Here is an 18256-nt window from a genome sequence, read left to right as displayed (position 1 = left end):
ACAGGGCCATATGCCCTGTACTTCCCCACCAAGGGATGGATAGATTTTTTTTTTTTTTTTTTTATGGAAACACTTCCAAAGAATGAGGGAGAACTTTTTCAGAAGCCTTCAGGAAATCTGTTTGTGAAGTAACACATGCCTTTTCTGGAATCAACTATTTACAGGGAAAATGCATCATGCCTTTAGACTGGAGCTGGGGTGGGTCAGCTTCCCAAAGGCACAGGAACTATGTGGGCTAGGGTAGACCATGTGAAGGAGGGGAGATAGACAAAGGGCAGCTGACAAAGTCCATTACAGGGGCAAGAGTGGAAGCAGGGAGGCCAGAGAAGAAGCTACTGAGGTAGGTGAGGATAGAGAGATGATGGTGGAGATAGAGGAGGTGGTATGAGAAACATTCCAATTCTGCCTCTTTCAGAGGTGTTGACGTTGAATATGCAGTGAGGAAAAGAGGAATTAACATATACCATTTGCCCAAGTTTTCCTTGCGTCTTTCTTTGAAGCAAATGGAAAAAGGGTGTATGTATCTGGACTGGAGAGCTGGCCAAGAGAAAGGGAAGAGAAACTGCAAGAAGGCATACAAAGGTGTAAACGGCAGATACCCCTCAGCCTACTCCCATCTGTACAACGCTAAACAAACAGGATCCATCGCTACTGTTAAGAACTGGAGCAGAGGTGGTGCTTAGGGCATGGCCAGTTCCGGCTAGGAAGCATTAATTGGGTGCCTACTGTGTCCAGAGGCTGTAGGAGAAACAGAGCATAGTTCTGAAATAAGAGAAAAAGTTTGGGCTAAGTTATCCTTGAAAAAATCTCTTAAGTAGTCCAAACATAGCACTATATTAATATAAGCACAGTAATTAATACACACGCAAAACATAATTGCATATTTTAATTCATTAAACAGGCACAGGAAAGAGTTGAACTTGCTAAAATTAAATTATGTTCTTACACAGCAGCTTTGGTTCTTGAATTAAGCTTCCACCGCCAGATGCAGCGCTAAACGACTGGAAGACGAAGGGGACACAAGGCTCACCTCCAGGAGCACTCACTCAGCGTGGATCCCGGATAGAATGAAAGCTTCCAGAGGCTACAATGCAGCGCAAACCTCGCGGGGTAAGCCCGCCTCAGCCGCGTCACTGCTGCACCACGTGACCCACTAGGGGGCGGGGCCGGGGGGGCTCCGCGCGCGCTTCCCGGCGTGCCGCGCGGGGCGGAGCGAGGGGCGGAGCCTACGGGGGAGGCGCGGAGGAGGCGCGGCCGCCACAGGACGCCTGTCTCGGCCCGGCCACCGGACAGGCGCCTCCGGCTCTCACCGGCCCGCCTGCTGCTTCGAGCCCGCGGCGGCGGCGGCGGCGGGCGGCATGCGCGTGTGAAATGCGGCCGCGGGCAGCCGGGACGCGAGCAGCGGCCGCCGCGGCAGCGGAGAAGACAGGCGCGGCCTCCTCAGCGAGGGGCACGCAGTGCATGAGGGCGAGCACGCGGGTGCTGGGCAGCCGCCGGCCACGCCGCCTCCATAAACATTTGTTTAGGACTCGTTCGCCCCGCTGAGGTCCCGGCGCCTCCACCATGGAGGCCCCGGGCGACCCCGGGTCCCACGCCTCGGCCTCGGCCTCGTCCTCGGCCGCGGCGCCGCTGCGCGCCCCGGAGGTGGCGCGGCTCCGAGAGGAGCAGGAAAAGGTAACAGGCCGCGCTCCGGGCCCCGCGCTTCCGGCGGTGGTCTCGGGAGGCGCCCGCTCCCTGGCACATCCTCGGCGCCCGGCCCCCCCAATCTGGGGCTGGGGCCCTCCTCGGGGTCCGCTTTCCCCGCTCGCCCCGGCGGCCCCCTCCTTCCCGCTGTGGGCCGCAGCCCTCTGGTCCCGGGCCCAGCTCGATCCTGACCCGGTACCGGGGAGGAGCACAGCCTCCAGGCTTGGCGAGAGAAAGTGTTGGGAGAAACTTTTGTCACGTGCTTTTGTTGTCTTTTGTCTGGAGCCCTTTGACCTTCAAGGGGAGGGAAGGGATGGGAAAGAGGGAGGTGACTATCCCTTTAAGTTGCGTATCAAAGTGAGTTTTTAGACCTAATACAGACAGCAGTGCGTGGGAATTTTTTGGTTTGGGGTACGCGGTCAATGGAGGGCTCACCTTATTATCTTCTTAAAAATCATTGCTAAAATATATACACATTGTTGCTCTTTATCAGGTTGCACGCAGTGATAAACAACTTGGTTTAGTGTTGGTCAAAGTGGAACGCAATTTTTTTAAATTTTAACTTTAATCGTATAATAAGTTTTAATCTGCCAGTGTAGGGAAGAAAATTTTGCATTTCCTAGTGGGATTGTATATGAAGAAGTATGCCCGATTTAAGAAATACGGTGTTGTTTAATTTCAGTATTTTTTCCTTTGGATTTTGTAGCATTTCAGGTTGTCAGTGTCTCCAGAAAGTTTGAAATTCTTACTTTGAAAAGCAATATTTACTTAAAATGTCTTATGTCTTCTTGAGAGTATCATGGCTAAAAGGGTTAGGAAGTTGTTTCAAAACTGTAAACAATGGGAATCCCTAACTTTTTCTGTTGAACATTCCTGTATAAAAGTAACTACTTGCATAGGTATACAAATATACTCAGTTCATCTAGATGAGGGGCTTTTCACAGAACCTAAAAAAAATCCTGGTTTGCTTGGAAACCACCTGTTAGGATGAACTGTGGGGATCTTTCCTACTTTGTTCTGGTTCTAAATTATTTTATACATTGAATTTCCTTTTCTGAGGGCCATTTTCTTCTTTTTTTGTGTGTGTGTGTTTTTTTTTTAACATTTTTATTTATTTTTGAGAGAGAGAGAGAGACAGAGCACGATTGGGGGAGGGGCAGAGAGAGAGGGAGACACAGAATCTGAAGCAGGCTCCAGGCTCTGAGCTGTCAGCACAGAGCCCACCAGGGAGCCCAACACCCAACAAGGCACAGAGCCCAACTCACAGACCGTGAGATCATGACCTGGGCTGAAGTCGGACGCTCAACTGACTGAGCCACCCAGGCGCCCCATAGGGCCATTTTCTTCTAATGTCATGTACAACTGCTGGGTTTTAAACTTGGCTTTTTTTTTTTTTTTTTTTAATCCAACAAGTATTGTGTTATTTAAATTATAAGACGTTAATAGATCATAATTTTTCCTTTTTGAAGAGAAAAAGAAGAAAAGACAGCCCTTCTTGAAATTAATTTGTTCATTTTTGGCAAAATTATTTCCATTTTTTGTTTTTTTAGGAAATTTGAAACAGACCCTCAGAAGATGGTGTTCCCATTGCCTTTAGTCTGGTCTATAGAGAAATTACTCTTGTCTCTTTCATAGTATAACACATGCATAATGCTCACTTGATATGTTTCCTTCCATTTGTCATTGTAAAAGAGAGATCCTTAGTTTTATTCTAATGTTAGTGTGGCTGAAATACAAAGGATACATTTTGGGGTGCTCTGAACAGCTTTCTGGTATAGTATCTAGTTATATTTGAAAACTGTCTTTTCAGTTACAGGCCTGTAGGAATCTAAATAACTATTTTCAGTAGACATTGACTGTGTTACCAAATTACTTTTCTGTATTATGTTAATGTTTTGGCAGTTAAAGTAAGCATGTGCATGTGTGTAATGCGTGTGTAAAATTCCCAGTTGATAAAGCCCTTCTGTAAATAGACTACACAGTATTTTACAGGACTTGCTTCAGTGAACAGTAAGCCCATAATGCCACAAAATATCCTAGTTAGATAGCTATACTTCAATTATAGTTTAGTATAGGAAAACTGTATATAGTAAATATTCAGTTATTTTGTGAGGGACTTTATTTAGGCTTTAAGACCAACCCAGTTAACTCAGTAAAATAGAAGTGTTTTGACATTCTTGGAATGAAAAAGGGAAGAATGTCATTGTAGCTTTATATTTGTGTGGCACTTAGTACTTTTTTTTTTTTTTTTTTTAATATAAATCTAGTTAAATGTGCTTTAGGACTTGGGTTTTTGCAGTGGTTTTCCCAGTGTGACAGAGAATTAACACCTGAAGAAAATGACTTGATTTTTTTTTTTTTTTTTTTTGGTACCTAGCTAGTAGGCTCTAGATGCAGAGGAGAGAAATTAATTCATTACATACAAGGATACTTTAGGTTTAGGGCCTTATTTTCACTGGGAGCCTTGGTTGAGAAGACTGTTAGGTAATATGGCTTAAATGTTGCTCGTCAGGTTTTTTTTTTTTTTAATTAAAAAAATTTTTTTAATGTTAATTTTTGAGAGAGCGAGCGAGCACCAGTGGGGAAGGGGCAGAGAGTGACGGACTCACAGAATCCGAAGCAGGCTCCAGACTGAGCTGTCAGCACAGAGCCCAATGTGGGGCTTTGAACCCATGAACCCTGAGATCATGACCTGAGCAGAAGTTGGTCATTTTTAACTGATTGAGCCACTCAGCTGCCCCCAAGTTATTTTTAAATTCAGCTGAGAAGTGTAACTCTCTCTCTGTTTTCCCCTCATTTATACTTTGGAACACTGAGTAACAACGACAAAATTAGTGACTAAGGAAAAAAAACAAAGGTGGGGGATGCGTAAATGAGCCCCAGTAAATGACAACATCTGTAATAAATGGACAGGATCAAATATTTGAACATCGTTTTCATTTATAGCATCAATGCTGAAACACTTTCAAAAACATTTAAAAATTAAAAAAAAATCTTTTTATTTATTTTTGGGAGAGAGAAACAGAGTGCAAGCAGGGCTCGGGGGTGGGGGGGTGCAAAGAGAGGGAGACACAGAATCCAAAGCATGATCCAGGCTCCGAACTGTTGGCACAGAGCCTGATGAAGGGTTGGAACCCACAAACTGAGATCATGACCTGAGCCGAAGTTGGACGCTTAGCTGACTGAGCCGGCCAGGCCCCCCAAAAACATTTTTTTAAAGTTAAAACCTGTTAAAACTTTGATTTAGCCAAAAAAGATGCATACAGAAAGGTCCCCTGCAGCTTTGTTTATAATAATGAAAAAACTAAAAATCCAACATTAGGGGATTGATTAAATAAATCATGATACGTATGATGAGCTTTTATGCAGGCATTAAAGATTATAGAGCAGTATGAATAGTGTGGTTATAGTTATGTTTATATGTAAGTATTCACAGTTTATATAGGAAAACACCATTAAATGTTTTAAAAACAATTTCATTTCTTATTTTAGCTAAAAGTGAATGAAATTGGTTGAGATTTTAGCGCTTTGAATAAAGGCTGTTGATAAAACTTACTTTAATTGCAATGAAAACTAGGATGTTGTATCTTTAACTGCTGAATACTTTTCTGGGCCTGAAAAGTAACTCTTGGCTTGTTTGAACACCGGTTCATATGGTTATTTCTTGGTTATTTCAGAGTTGATAGATATAATTTATTCAACATCTATTCCCAGTTGATTTCCTTTTTTCATTTTTCCTTGGAGGTTTTAGTCTTAATTCTCTGTCAAAAGATTACAGGGACAAGAAAGAACTTCGCTCATCTTTTTTTTTTCTTCTTCTTTTTCTTTTCTTTCTTTCTTTCTTTTTTTTTTTTTTTAACCAATGTTAGTAAAATATTTGGTGGAAAAATGTGAGCTACTTAGGAGCTTCTCTAGACTGACCTATGCCATAAAAGTTCTGATTCAGGACTGTAGTGGGCTGTTTTTGTAGGGAACTTTCCTCATACTCAGATCTTCTTAAATCTGGTTCTGTCTTAGAATTGCATTATGTTGAAATTTTGGTTTCTTTGCTAAGGTGATATTTCCACAATATCTGCATTTTATATTTCCAGATCTTATTATCTTTTATTAGCATAATTCCTGAGATTTTATTGTAATGTGAAAAAAGTGGTATATAGTATTATTTTCATAGGTTTATTTGCTGGATAATAGTAACTTTGGAAAATTGATGAGAATAATATTTATTATTTTGCTATAATTACTGCTGAGTGGCTCATATAATTGTCAATTGGAGTTTGGAATAATTTATTCTTTCCTGATATAAAACCTGGGTTATTAAATGCATTAACACTAAATATCTCAAATTCTTCATAAAGTGGAACAACTAATTTAACTTAATGGAGGGTTTTCATATTTCTTATGATAAACAACTGCATATAGTTTAAGAAACTGTCAGTCATGTACCTCATACAATAGCTGTTCTCTCCACGCCCAGAATCCAAGCATATATTTTTTCAACAAATACTGAGCACTTCTACATGCCAGGCATATATCCTCCACATGGCAGACAAGTACCTACTATATGCCATCTTCTGCTGAGGACACAGTAAGAAACAAAAATAATGTCCTTGCTTTCATGGAGATTACATTCTAGGCATGGAAGAGGCCCATTTAAAATGTCAGATGGTTTGTGATAGGTAAGGCTGGATAGAAGAAGAAAGTTTTGGTAAGGGAGGGTATTTTGGAGAGGAGTTTCTAGTCAGGGACAGTCAGCTCAGAATGAGTCCAGGTGAGTTGTAAGGATTTTGGTTTTTATTTTTGTGAGATGAGAAGCCATTGGAATGCATTTTGAGAATCGTACTGATCTTAAATTATAAGCATCCGTTTCTCATGGGTGAAGAAAGGGTGCGATAATGGGATTGTGGGGTTGTATTATATATAATATAAAATAAATTCTTTGTGTGCTAGGCGTTGTGAAAGATGTTACAAATTTGATATTAGAATCTTCATGGACTCTCTTAATTTTTCAGGTCAACGATTTCGGTTGTTTGTACAGTTTTTGCCCTGAACTTTCTAGTGGGGTATTGGTCTTCAGTTCTACTTATAATACTTGTTTTCTAAAGTGGTGATACCAATTTACATTCCTTGTCAGCAGCAGGTGAAAGTTCCAGCTGTTGCACATCCTCATCACCACTTGGTACTGTTTGTCTTTTTCATATTTGCTAGCCATTCATATTTGCTAACCGTTGATCACTTTTTCAAATATTTTTTGGCTACATGCTTTTCTGTTTGTTTATTTTTGGTAAAATACCTGCTATCTCTTGTCCATTTTCAGTTGGGATGTGTGCCATATTTTAATTGATTCATAGCGGTTCTTTATGTACTTTTGATATGAGTGCTTTTTAGGAAAGTTTTGTAAATTTCTTATCTAGTCTGTGCTTGACTAATACTTTATACTGGTGTCCTTTGATGAAGAGAAGAAATTCTCAACTTTATTTATTTATTTTAATACAATTTATTGTCAAATTGGCTCACATACAGTGTGTACAGCGTGCTCTTGGTTTGGGGGTAGATTCCCGTGGTTCATCGCTTACATACAACACCCAGTGCTAGAAATTCTCAATGTTAAAAAAATGTTTATTTATTTATTTTTTGAGAGAGAGCGCTTGCACGCTCCAGCAGGGGAGGGGCAGAGACAGGGTGAGAGAATCCCAAGTAGGCTCTGTGCTGTCAGCATAGAGCCCCAAGTGGGGCTCGATCTCACGAACCATGAGATCATGACCTGAGCTGAAATCAAAGTCAGATGCTTAACCAACTGAGCCACCCAGGTGCCCCAGAAATTCTCGGTTTTAACAATCCTATATTTTTATTTTATTTTTTTTCAAAGCTCTTTATTTATTTTGAGAGAGTTTGTGGGGGAGAGGCAGAGGGAGTGGAGGAGAGAATCCCAAACGGGCTCCACATTGCCAGTGCATAGCCCTATTGTGACCTGAGCCAAAAGACAACTTTGATTTTAGTCTTTTGATAGTTATTAATAAACATTATGAAACAGTATTTCAGGAGGGGAAACTTTTTTTTCATTATATTAGACCTGTCCAGATTGGAGTACAAGACAAGAATAGTTCCAAAACACTGGTGGGGAAAGGGCAGAGAATGTGCAGAGTCTATGTTTGACCATAACTGATTGGTTTTGTCTTCTCGTCTAATGTTTTTAGTATGGATTTAAAAATCTTTTAGCTTGTATCATTCTTTCCTTCGTATCCAGATTGGTGAATTAGTCTGCCCGATGGCAGTTTTTTCTTTTTTAAGCTACGACTGTTTATTTTGAAAAATTGTAAAAACAACAGGAAGGTTGAGAGAATAGAGTCATTAGTAATATTTTGTACCATTTGATTTTTCTTTCTGTGCCTTTTTTTTTTCTTGTTAAACCATTTGAAAATAAATTGCAGACATCATCACGCCCCTAGTACTTAAGCACATATTCTTTCAGAACAGGGTCATTTTCCTACATAAATATAGTATCTTATTTTCACACCCAAGAAATGAACGTTGACATACAATGTTATTTAACATACTCACATTTCCTTAGTTTTTCTAAAAATGTTTTTTATAACTCTTTTTCCATCCAAGATTCAATCAAAGATTGCATTTGGCTGTTTTTATCTTAGTTTCCTTCTACAGCAATCTCCTTGCTTTTGTCTTTATGAAATTGGTGTTTTTGAAGAGTTGATGACAGTTTTCTCATAGAATGGCCCACAATTTGGAGATGTGCAATGAATATAATCATGAAAACACAACATTAAGCATTTTTGGTTGGATACTACATAGATGATAACTTCTCACTGCATCACAGCAGGAGACACGTGATGTTACTTTATCCCATTGTAGGTGTTGCTGATTACTTAAGGTGGCATCTACTAGATCTTTCTACTATAAAACTACCTGTTCCCTGTGTAAGAAATAAGTGCTTTAATGGTAGTAATGCTTGAAGACTAAATATCCTGTTCCCTCACAGCCCTTTACCATGGATGATCCTTGCCTGAATCAGTTACTATATTAATGTTAGCAGATTGGTGATTTTCTAACTATATAGCTGGCATTTTTCTGTAAAGAAGAGAGCCCTTCCCCCCTTTTAGCATTACTATAAACTTTTGTGTGGTTTTTTTTAAATGTTTGTGATAATTTGTCATTATTCCTTCTGATGCTTAAATTGTCCCAGTTTGTCCAGTGGAAGCCCCTTTCAGCCAGTTCCTGCATCCCTTTGGCATGTTCCATAATTCCTTGGTCATTCATTACCCTGCTTTTGGGCACAAGGTATTCCAGGCTTACCTTGTAGTTTTCTTGCCTTAGTCCTGAAATTGACTATTTCTTCAAAGAACCTTATTTCTTTTTAATGGGAAATGCTTAGAAACCAATCAAGATCAGGGCCCCAGTAGTACTCATCATACTGGGATATTATTTCATCAAGGCTTTTCAGTGGACAGTGCTAAGGAAATACATTAACCTTTAGTATGCCAGGAAAAATAGTCATCATCTTTTGCATGTCCCAGGTCCAACAGATCCTTTTAACTTTTTATTTCTTGAAGTAATTTTCACAAATGATATATAGAAGTAAGAGTAAGGGATAGTGAATAACAATTTTACTACATTTTTTTTTCTTTTAATTTTAGCTAAAGAGAGAGAGAATGCGAGAGAAGGGCAGAGGGAGAGAGAGAGAGAGAGAGAGAGAGAGAATCTTAAGCAAGCTTCATGCTCAGCTCAGTGTGGAGCCCAACGAGGGGCTCGATCTCATGAACCACGAAATCATGACCTGAGCCGAAATCCAGAATCAGACACTCAACCAGCTGAGCTGCCTAGGTGTCAAATATTACTAGATAGTTTAATAAGAGTTTAAACATTGTGGTTCTTTTTGTATTAAATAAGTTTTGGTATACAGAGATCATAAGAGATTTAAGAATAGTGCCACATGTCCTTTTAGAAAGGTAGGATAGTCCAGGTTCTTGCTGCCTGCTATATTACGTGATGAAATTCTTGTTGAATGACAAGAACTGGATGGGAATGCTCTATTTTCTTTGTGTTCTTGGAAGTGTATCATTGTTCATTCATTGATCCTCCCCCCTCTTATTCAAGTCAGTCATCCTTTATTCATCATCCTCTATATTTAAATATGTATAATTCTCTTTCCAGTTTGCATGGTCTGTTCTAGGACTTACAGAGACACAAAAATGAGCCATTACATAATCCTTGCTTTCAAATTTTATTTCCAGTGCTGTCAATGCCTTCCCCTGCCCCCCTGTCCCCCTACCCTCCTGGTCCCCCTACCCAAGTCTCTGACCTCAAGAAACTTTAAAAACTTGGAGTGAAAAAATTTACTGACCTTTTATTCTGGCAGTCTTACTTATTGTGATGAAATATATATATAATAAAATTTTCCATTTTAACCATTTTAAATGTACATTTCCATGGCATTAATTACAATTACTGTTAATGCAACCATCACCACTATTTGCAAAACTTTGTCAACACCCCAAACAGAAAATCTGTAACTATTAAGCAATAACTCATTCTCCCCCTCTCTTGAGCCCCTAGTTACCTCTAAGCTACTTCCTGCCTATATGAATTTACCAATTCTAGTATTTCATAGAAGTGGAATCATATGTCCTTTGTCCTTTGGTGTCCTTTGGTGTCCTTTGGTGACTGGCTTATTTCATGTAGCATGTTTTCACAGTTCATCCATGTTATGGTGTGTATTACAACCTCATTTCTGTTTAAGACTGAATAATATTCCATTGTACATATATACACAACATTTTGTTTATTTGTTCTGTTGATGAAATATGGATTGTTTCTACTGTTTTGCTGTTGTGAGTAACGTTGCTGTGAACATTGGTGTACAAGTATCTGAGTTCTTGTTTTCAGTTCTTTATGGTTGTATACCTAGGAGTGGAATTGCTGAGTCATATGGTAATTCTGTGTTTAACTTTTTGAGGAACTGCCAAACTGTTTTTCATAGCATTTGCAAAATTTTACATCAGCAATGCATGAGGTTCCCTATTTTTCCACATCCTTGCCAACACTTATTTTCCATTGTTTTTGATTATAGCTATCCTAATAGGTGTTGAGATATCTCATTGTGGTTTTGATTTGCATTTCTCTAATAACTAAGGATGCTGAGCATCTTTCCACGTGTTTATTAACCATTTGTATGTCTTCTTTGGAAGAATGTCTATTCAAGCCCTTTGCCTCTTTTCACGTTGCATTATCTTTTTGTTGTGTTGTAGTTCTTTATTCTAGGTATTAAATCCTTATGAGCTATATCATTTGCAAATATTTTCTCCCATTCTGTAGGTTGTCATTTCAATTTCTTGATAATGTTCTTCGTATGACAGTTTTTAATTTTGATAAAGTCCAGTTTATCTTTTTTTTCTTTTGTTGCTCATGCTTTTAGTGTCATATTTAAGAACACATTGCCAAATCCAAGGCCATGAAGATTTATAGCTGCTTGCTTCTAAGAGTTCTGTGGTTTTAGCTCTTATATTTATATCTTTGACCCATTTTGATTTAATTTTGTATGTTGCCCATTGACTGTTGAGTTTGAGAAAATTTAGGATGTTGTTATCTGAAGGTTCATAATCTAAGATTTAATTTATATTATAATTTTCACTATCATTTGTGTACAGTTGTGCAAATAGGGTGGCCACTAACCACATGTAGATGTTAAAGTTTAAAATTCAAATTAATTAAAGTTAAATGAAATCTAAAAATTAAGTTTGTTAGGCGGATTGGCCACATTTCAGGCGCTCAGTAGCCACACATGGTTGCATTGGACAGTGCTGATTTTGAAGCTTTCCATCATCAAAGAAAATTCTACTGGACTGTGCTAGTCAAGAGAGCTACTATTTTTAAAATTTGTATTCTAATTTGTTTAATAATTGTGAAATGTCTTCCTGTGTCATCTTCTCCTTGCCATTATTGGCAGAAAATGAAAATTTCTGAATTGACAACTATTTTCAAAACCAAAAAACAGACTACAAAGGTAGTATCTCTAGTCTTTTATACCTTTTTAAAAAGATGATGCAGTACTTTGGACAATACAATAGGCAAAGTGAAGGATGGTTTTTCACTGTTGATTGCAGTATCCTTCTAGGTGATTTCATCATTTTTTTCATTTTTTATTATATAGTTCTTTTTCTTAAAGCATAGTTAGGAATTATAGTCATGAAGTACAATTACTAGGGTGATGAAATAACAAGACGTAGGGAAAATACAATCAGTAGGATCCCATAATGTATCTTAGACTTATAAAAAGGTTTGCTGTACTCGTATAATAATTATAAGATAAAATGAGTTGCATTCTTTTTGTTTTACTAAGCGTATTTTCTCTATTTTTTGCAAAACCTCTAAAGTCATGGAATGTCAATCTTTGCAAATAATTAGAATTACTTAAAAAAAAAGAATTGTTCAGTGGATCCTGATGCTTTCCATTCAGATCCATTACCACAGGGTTCTTCAACTTTCTGCAAAATCTATATTTGAATCTCCCTTCTTCCGCAGTAAAAACCTTGGTCCTCAACAACGTCTGCATTTATGCATTTGCTCTGTTCTACAATATACACAAAACAGTTTTTAGAATTGCTACATTAATACCACTGCCAACAGCAAACCTATGAAGTGAAGTTCAGGATTTCTTTGCAGTTCCATTTGTTCTTATAGAATTAACCACGTTGGCATGTAGAGTTAGGATACTGATCTCAAAGGTGCTTGAATTACTACTGCTTTTGCTGTGCAGTTATCTCTTGGATTTGATGTACAGTTTCTATCTGTATTGAATTTTAGTGTTTGCTTTTTTATCAGTTTGATTTAATTTTGTTTTATGAATACATAAAACATCTGCGTGGTTTAAAATCACCACTGTATCGAAAGGTGTACTGAAGTAATTAATTCTGTTCTTCTACCTATCCCAATTGATAATCATTTTCAATAATTTTTAGTTTATCCTCCCTGTGTTTCTTCTTTGAAAGTAAATTTTAAAATATACTCTTATCTCCCTTCCCATCTTTCTACATACAATATAGCATGTTATATTTTACCCCTTGTTTTTCTCATTAAATTTATACCTAGGAATTACTCGCGTTCATAGAGATCTTCCTCATCATATTTTATGGTTCATTGTGTGGGCATAATATCCGGTATTCAGCTGGTATCTTTTTGATGGACATTTGGTGGTTTTCAGTCTCTTGATAATGCAAAAATGTTTCAGTGGATCACTCTACATATGTTGTTTCTCATTTGTGAAATGATTTCGTATGAATTCCTAGAGGTGTAATTGGGTCAGAGGATAAATTGGTTTAGCTTTATAAACTATACTTCTATGCTAATCAGTTTAACTTAAAATATGAAGTAAATAGAGGTAAGAGGACTAGCAGAATAAGATGTTCAAAAGCTAGAGAACAGTGTGCTTAGTTTCTGGTGATCTCCACTGCCATTTTCAAGGTAATGGTTTCTTACCTGGAGGCAGTAATTCCTCGCTGGTCTTGGTGACTCCACTCTTGCTCCACTTCTACTTGTTTTTGAGAGCTTTTTTTTTTTTTTTTTTTAAACAATGTAAATAGAATTTTGTCATTTTATCATTGTAAGTCCGATTGTACTTAGAGTAAAATCCAGGGTCAATAAAATGTGATTTGAGACCTTTGTATTGTCTGATGTTTTTAGGTTCATTTCTAGCTACTCCTCACATACTTACTGTACTTTAAGATGATGACCTGAGTTTTGGGGGCAGAATACCCTAAGTATGTTTTTAAAATAATACTGTGTTTCTTTTAAAGAAATCCTAATACAATATAGCAAAAAACAAACAAACAAAAATCCTGTTTAATCTATGGATTTGACCATTGTTCCTAAGCCTTTGATTTCTTTATTTTATGAATCGAGTAATATTAAAGTAATTGCAAATTGATGCTTTTTTCTAGGAACAAAAATACAAGATTGAGTTTTGTGCCAGACACTGTACTAGAAACTGGGATACATAGGGTATTTTTTCTGCCCTCGAGGGACTTATAAATCTGTAGGGAAATGTGTTAAAACATAATACCATGTAATAATTTTCTCTAATTCTTTGCTCTTCATTTGCTTCACAAGCTACTAGAAGCTAGCCTCTATCTTTTCATTGAAATTACTCTAGCTAAAGTTACTGTATTTCACTTGCCAAACTCAGTGAACCCTTTCTGAGTTCTGGCCATACTTGACCTCTGTGCTTTGCTGGAAACTTTAATTGCTCCCTGGTAAACTATTGAAACTGTGTACCCTAGGAGCTTTTGTGATTTTGCTTTTTTTGGGTCTTCATTACTACTTTGTCTCTAGTTTCTTCATCTGATCCTTAAACATCCTGTACTTTTCATTTTTGGCTGTCCTCTCTTTTTACTCCACCTGTCCTCTCTCATATAGTTCTGTATGCCTTCTCTTGTCTAGACCTGTTGCCTTTTGGGCAGCTTCCCTTGAATGGCCCACAAACTGCTCAATCTTATTTGCTAAAATTGAATCGATCTCCTTTGTCCCTAATCTACATGTACATCTTCATCCTAGTTCTCAGAAACCCTATTTAAACCAGAGCCTTTTTAGCCTGCCCCGATCCATCTCTTTAATACTATGAATTTACTAAGATCTTGTCAATTCTTTGTGTGTGATAACTTGTATCTTAAGGGTCCATTAGCATATCTTAATTAGACTTTATTTGAAAAGTAATGTCACATTTTCCAGTTAAAGGTTACTAGTTTTGCTATTTTCAGTCTTTTTTTTAGCCTTCTGATGTTACCTAATGCTTTTATTTTTGAAGTTCTAATCTGTGAGCAAAATATTTCTCTTTCTCGTTATTTCTCATGCCTTTAGTTTTGAAGTTCTAGTCTGTAAACATAACTATTTCTCTTTTAAACTCTATTAGCTTTATTTTACTTTCCTTTTAGTTATTACCTTAGAGATTATAATATGTAACATTTACTAACTGTAGTCTACTTTAAATTAGTAGGAAATTGTTCATTCATCTTCTGAAATTTTGTCACTTATGAAATTATTCAAATAATTTTTTGATAGGTTAATTTCATTAACCCTCTCTCATTTGTGCTATTATCACATTTACCTCTACATATGTTTTTATGCTCTAAAATGTTAGGATTATGGTTTTAAACATTGTTTTTCATTTTTATTTAAGCTGGTAAGTTCTCCCCCACCCCTGACACTTTTAAGATGCCATCACATTATCTTTTGATTTTCTTTCTTCATTTCTGTTAGTCTTCTGTCAGTCTTAATTGTTTTCTTCTCTGAAGAATTTGTGTATATTTTTCCCCTTATCTACTTCAGGATTTTTCTCCTCATCTTTTTTCTGTCCTTTGCTCTGTATGCCAATTTGGATACCTTCTATTGAGCTGTATTCCTGTTCACTAATTCTCTGTTCTTATGTATCTAGTCTGCTAGTAAACCCATCTACCAAATGCCTAGTGACAGTTATTCTGTTTTTTATTTACGTAACTTGTGTTTTCACATTATGTGGATTCTAGGCATCTAGAATTGATGTCTCCAACCTTCACTCTATTTTCATGAGTATGTTTATCATAAAGTGTCTTAATAACTGCAATATGTAAATCAAATGAGAGTCTGTTACCATTGTTTATTTTTGCTCTTGGTTTCTTATCAGCTGCTCCTGTTTTCGTAGGCTGCCTTGTAATTTTTGATTGGATGACAGACATTGTAGAAAAGTTGTAGGGACTGTAGATGATGTTATCTTTTCAAACATTATTAGTAAGTTTTCTTTTAGCAGCCAGTTGAAATTCTTTTGGTCTGTTTGAATTTTGCTCTTATTCCTAGCATGTAACACTTATTTCTAAGGCATAGCTCTAATTCCAACAGAGTATGTCTTCTTCATAAGTTATGTGATCATATATATGTAATTCTGTTTCTCTTCTATTTCATTTCATTGGGTCATTTGCCTATACTGGCATGAATACCACATTTTCTGGCTAGGTCTTGATACCTAGTGGTAAATTCCTCTAGCTTTGTCTTCAAAATTGCCTATACTGTTCTTGAACCACAGCTTTATTTTTTTTTCAAGTTTATTTATTTTGAGAGAGAAAGAGAGAGAGAGAGAGAGCATGTGTGGGGGATGGACAGAGAGAGACAGAGAGGGAGAGAGATGGAGAGAGAGAAAGAGAGAATACCAAGCAGGCTCTACACTCTCCGTGCAGAGCCTGACATGGGACTTGAGCTCATGAACTGTCAGATCACTAACTGAGCTGAAATCAAGTTGGATGCTTAAGTGAGCCACCCAGGTGCCCTGAGCCTTTGCTTTGTTATGAATATTTTAAAATCTTCTTTTTAATACAGAGTAACCTGCCTAGGGTTTTGCTTGGAGTGCACTGTATCTAAATATTAATTGGGGGACTATCAACATTATTGCGCTGTTTTCTAACCCATGAACATGTTATATCTTTGTTTACTTAGTTCTTCTCTAACTTAGTATTGTCTTTTTTTAGTATCTAAATCTTGAATGTATTTTAGATTATCCCTTGATATTTGTTATTTTTAATTGCATTTTATGATTTATTTGGTGTTCGTGTTTTACTGGTATATAGTCTCATACTTGATTTTTGTATATTGACTGTTAAATGTATATTCTGATACTATATGTGTAATATATACAGGCATGTGCATGTTATCTGAATAATAGCACTTTATTCTCTTTAGTTGTTCAGGCTTTTATTTTTTGCCTTTTGAATGATCTGTAGCACCTTTAATATAGTGTTGATTAAAAGTAGTGTTAGTAGGCTTTCTTATCTAGTTCTGCATATCAGGGGAACAGCTTTAAATATTTTATCATTATAAATGATGTTTACTGTAGGCTTTTTGTAGATAATCTTTATGAAAATAAGGAAGTGTTCTCCTGTTCCTACTTTGCTCCTTTTATCATGAATAGGTGTTGAATTTTATCACATGCTTTTTTTGTGTTTTGAGATGTTAATGTGGTGAGTTAGTTTGATTTTTTAAAAATATTGAAACACCATTGCATTCCTGGAGAAAGCCCCTTGTTATGTGTTTATCTTTTCATATGTTGTCCAATTAAATTTCTTATTATTTTGTTAAGGTATTTTGTTTCTGTGTTTATGAGGGTATTGGTTTATAGTTTTCTATTTTTCTTGTAATGTTCATGTTTGGTTTGGGTTTCAGGGTTATGCTAGCCTCATAAAATAACTCATTTTTGTCTATTTTACATAAGAGCTTGTGTACCGTTGGTAATGTTTTTAACTTAAGTGTTTGAAATAATTCGTCAGTAAAGCTGTCTGGGCTTAGTATTTTCCTTTCATGAATATTTTAAAATATGGTCTTGGAGTGCCTGGGTGGCTCAACCTCAGCTCAGCTCATGAGCTCATGGTTTGTGATTTTGAGCCCCACGTCGGGCTCCTGCTTTGGATCCTCCATCTCCCTTCTCTGCCCCTTGCCCACGTTTCTGTCTCTCTCTCCTTCTCTCTCTCTCAAAAATAAACATTAGAAAAAAAAAAAAAAAAACCACCACAATCTCAGTTTCTTTGTTAGTAAAAGGACTATTCATATTTTTCCGGAGTGGCTACACCAGTTTGTATTCCCACCAGCAGTGCCAAAGAGATCCTTTTTCTCCACATTGTCACCAACATCTGTTGTTGCCTGAGTTGTTAATGTTAGCTATTCTGACAGGTGTGAGGTGGTATCTCATTGTGGTTTTGATTTGTATTTCCCTGATGATGCGTGAGGTTGAGCATTTTTTCATGTGTTGGTTGGCCATCTGGATATCTTCTTTGGAGAAGTGTCTATTCATGTCTTTTGCCCATTTCTTCACTGGATTATTTGTTTTTTGGGTGTTGAGTTTGATAAGTTCTTTATAGATTTTGGAGACTAACCCTTTATCTGATATGTCGTTTGCAGATATCTTCTCCCATTCCATTGGTTGCCTTTAGTTTTGTTGATTGTTTCCTTTACTGTGCAGAAGCTTTTTATTTTGATGAGGTCCCAATAGTTCATTTTTGCTTTTGTTTCCCTTGCTTCCGGAGATGTGTTGAGTAAAAAGTTGCCGCAGCCAAGGTCAAGAGGTTTTTGCCTGCTTTCTCCTTGAGGATTTTGATGGCTTCCTGTCTTACATTTAGGTCTTTTATCCATTTGAGTTTATTTTTGTGTATGGTGTAAGAAAGTGGTCCAGGTTCATTTTTCTACATGTCGTCCAGTTTTCCCAGCACCAGTTGCTGAAGAGACCGTCTATTCCATTGGATATTCTTTCCTGCTTTGTCAAAGATTAGTTGGCCATACATTTGTGGGTCCATTTCTGGGTTCTCTATTCTGGTCCATTGATCTGAGTGTCTGTTTTTGTGCCAGTACCATACTGTCTTGATGATTACAGCTTTGTAATACAGCTTGAAGTCCAGGATCATGATGCCTCCAGCTTTGGTTTTCTTCTTCAAGATTGCTTTGGCTATTCGGGGTCTTTGCTGGTTCCATACAAATTTTAGGATTGTGTGTTCTAGGTCTGTGAAGAGTGCTGGTGTTATTTTGATAGGTACTGCATTGAATATGTAGATTG

At 37.4% G+C, this 18256-nt stretch overlaps 1 protein-coding gene across 4 annotated transcripts in view; it reads left to right on the top strand.

Moving 5' to 3' along the window:
• The window catches only part of URI1 (URI1 prefoldin like chaperone), a 125936-nt gene that overhangs the window by 16241 nt on the left and 91439 nt on the right, over positions 1-18256 (top strand). Inside the window, exon 2 of one of the 4 annotated variants that reach the window (XM_058708179.1) lies at positions 954-1110. In XM_058708179.1, the coding sequence (XP_058564162.1) occupies positions 1090-1110 (21 nt within the window). In that variant the 5' untranslated portion in view covers positions 954-1089. Of the gene's footprint in view, positions 1-953; positions 1111-1217; positions 1675-18256 lie in introns of those variants that run through there. The other 3 variants (XM_058708180.1, XM_058708178.1, XM_058708177.1) reach the window with 3 other exon arrangements.

This window comes from Neofelis nebulosa, chromosome 17, assembly GCF_028018385.1.
Source record: "Neofelis nebulosa isolate mNeoNeb1 chromosome 17, mNeoNeb1.pri, whole genome shotgun sequence".
NCBI lineage: Eukaryota > Metazoa > Chordata > Mammalia > Carnivora > Felidae > Neofelis > Neofelis nebulosa.
The sequence above is the reverse complement of the archived record's forward strand: the minus strand, read 5'-3'. Positions and strand labels throughout refer to the sequence as shown.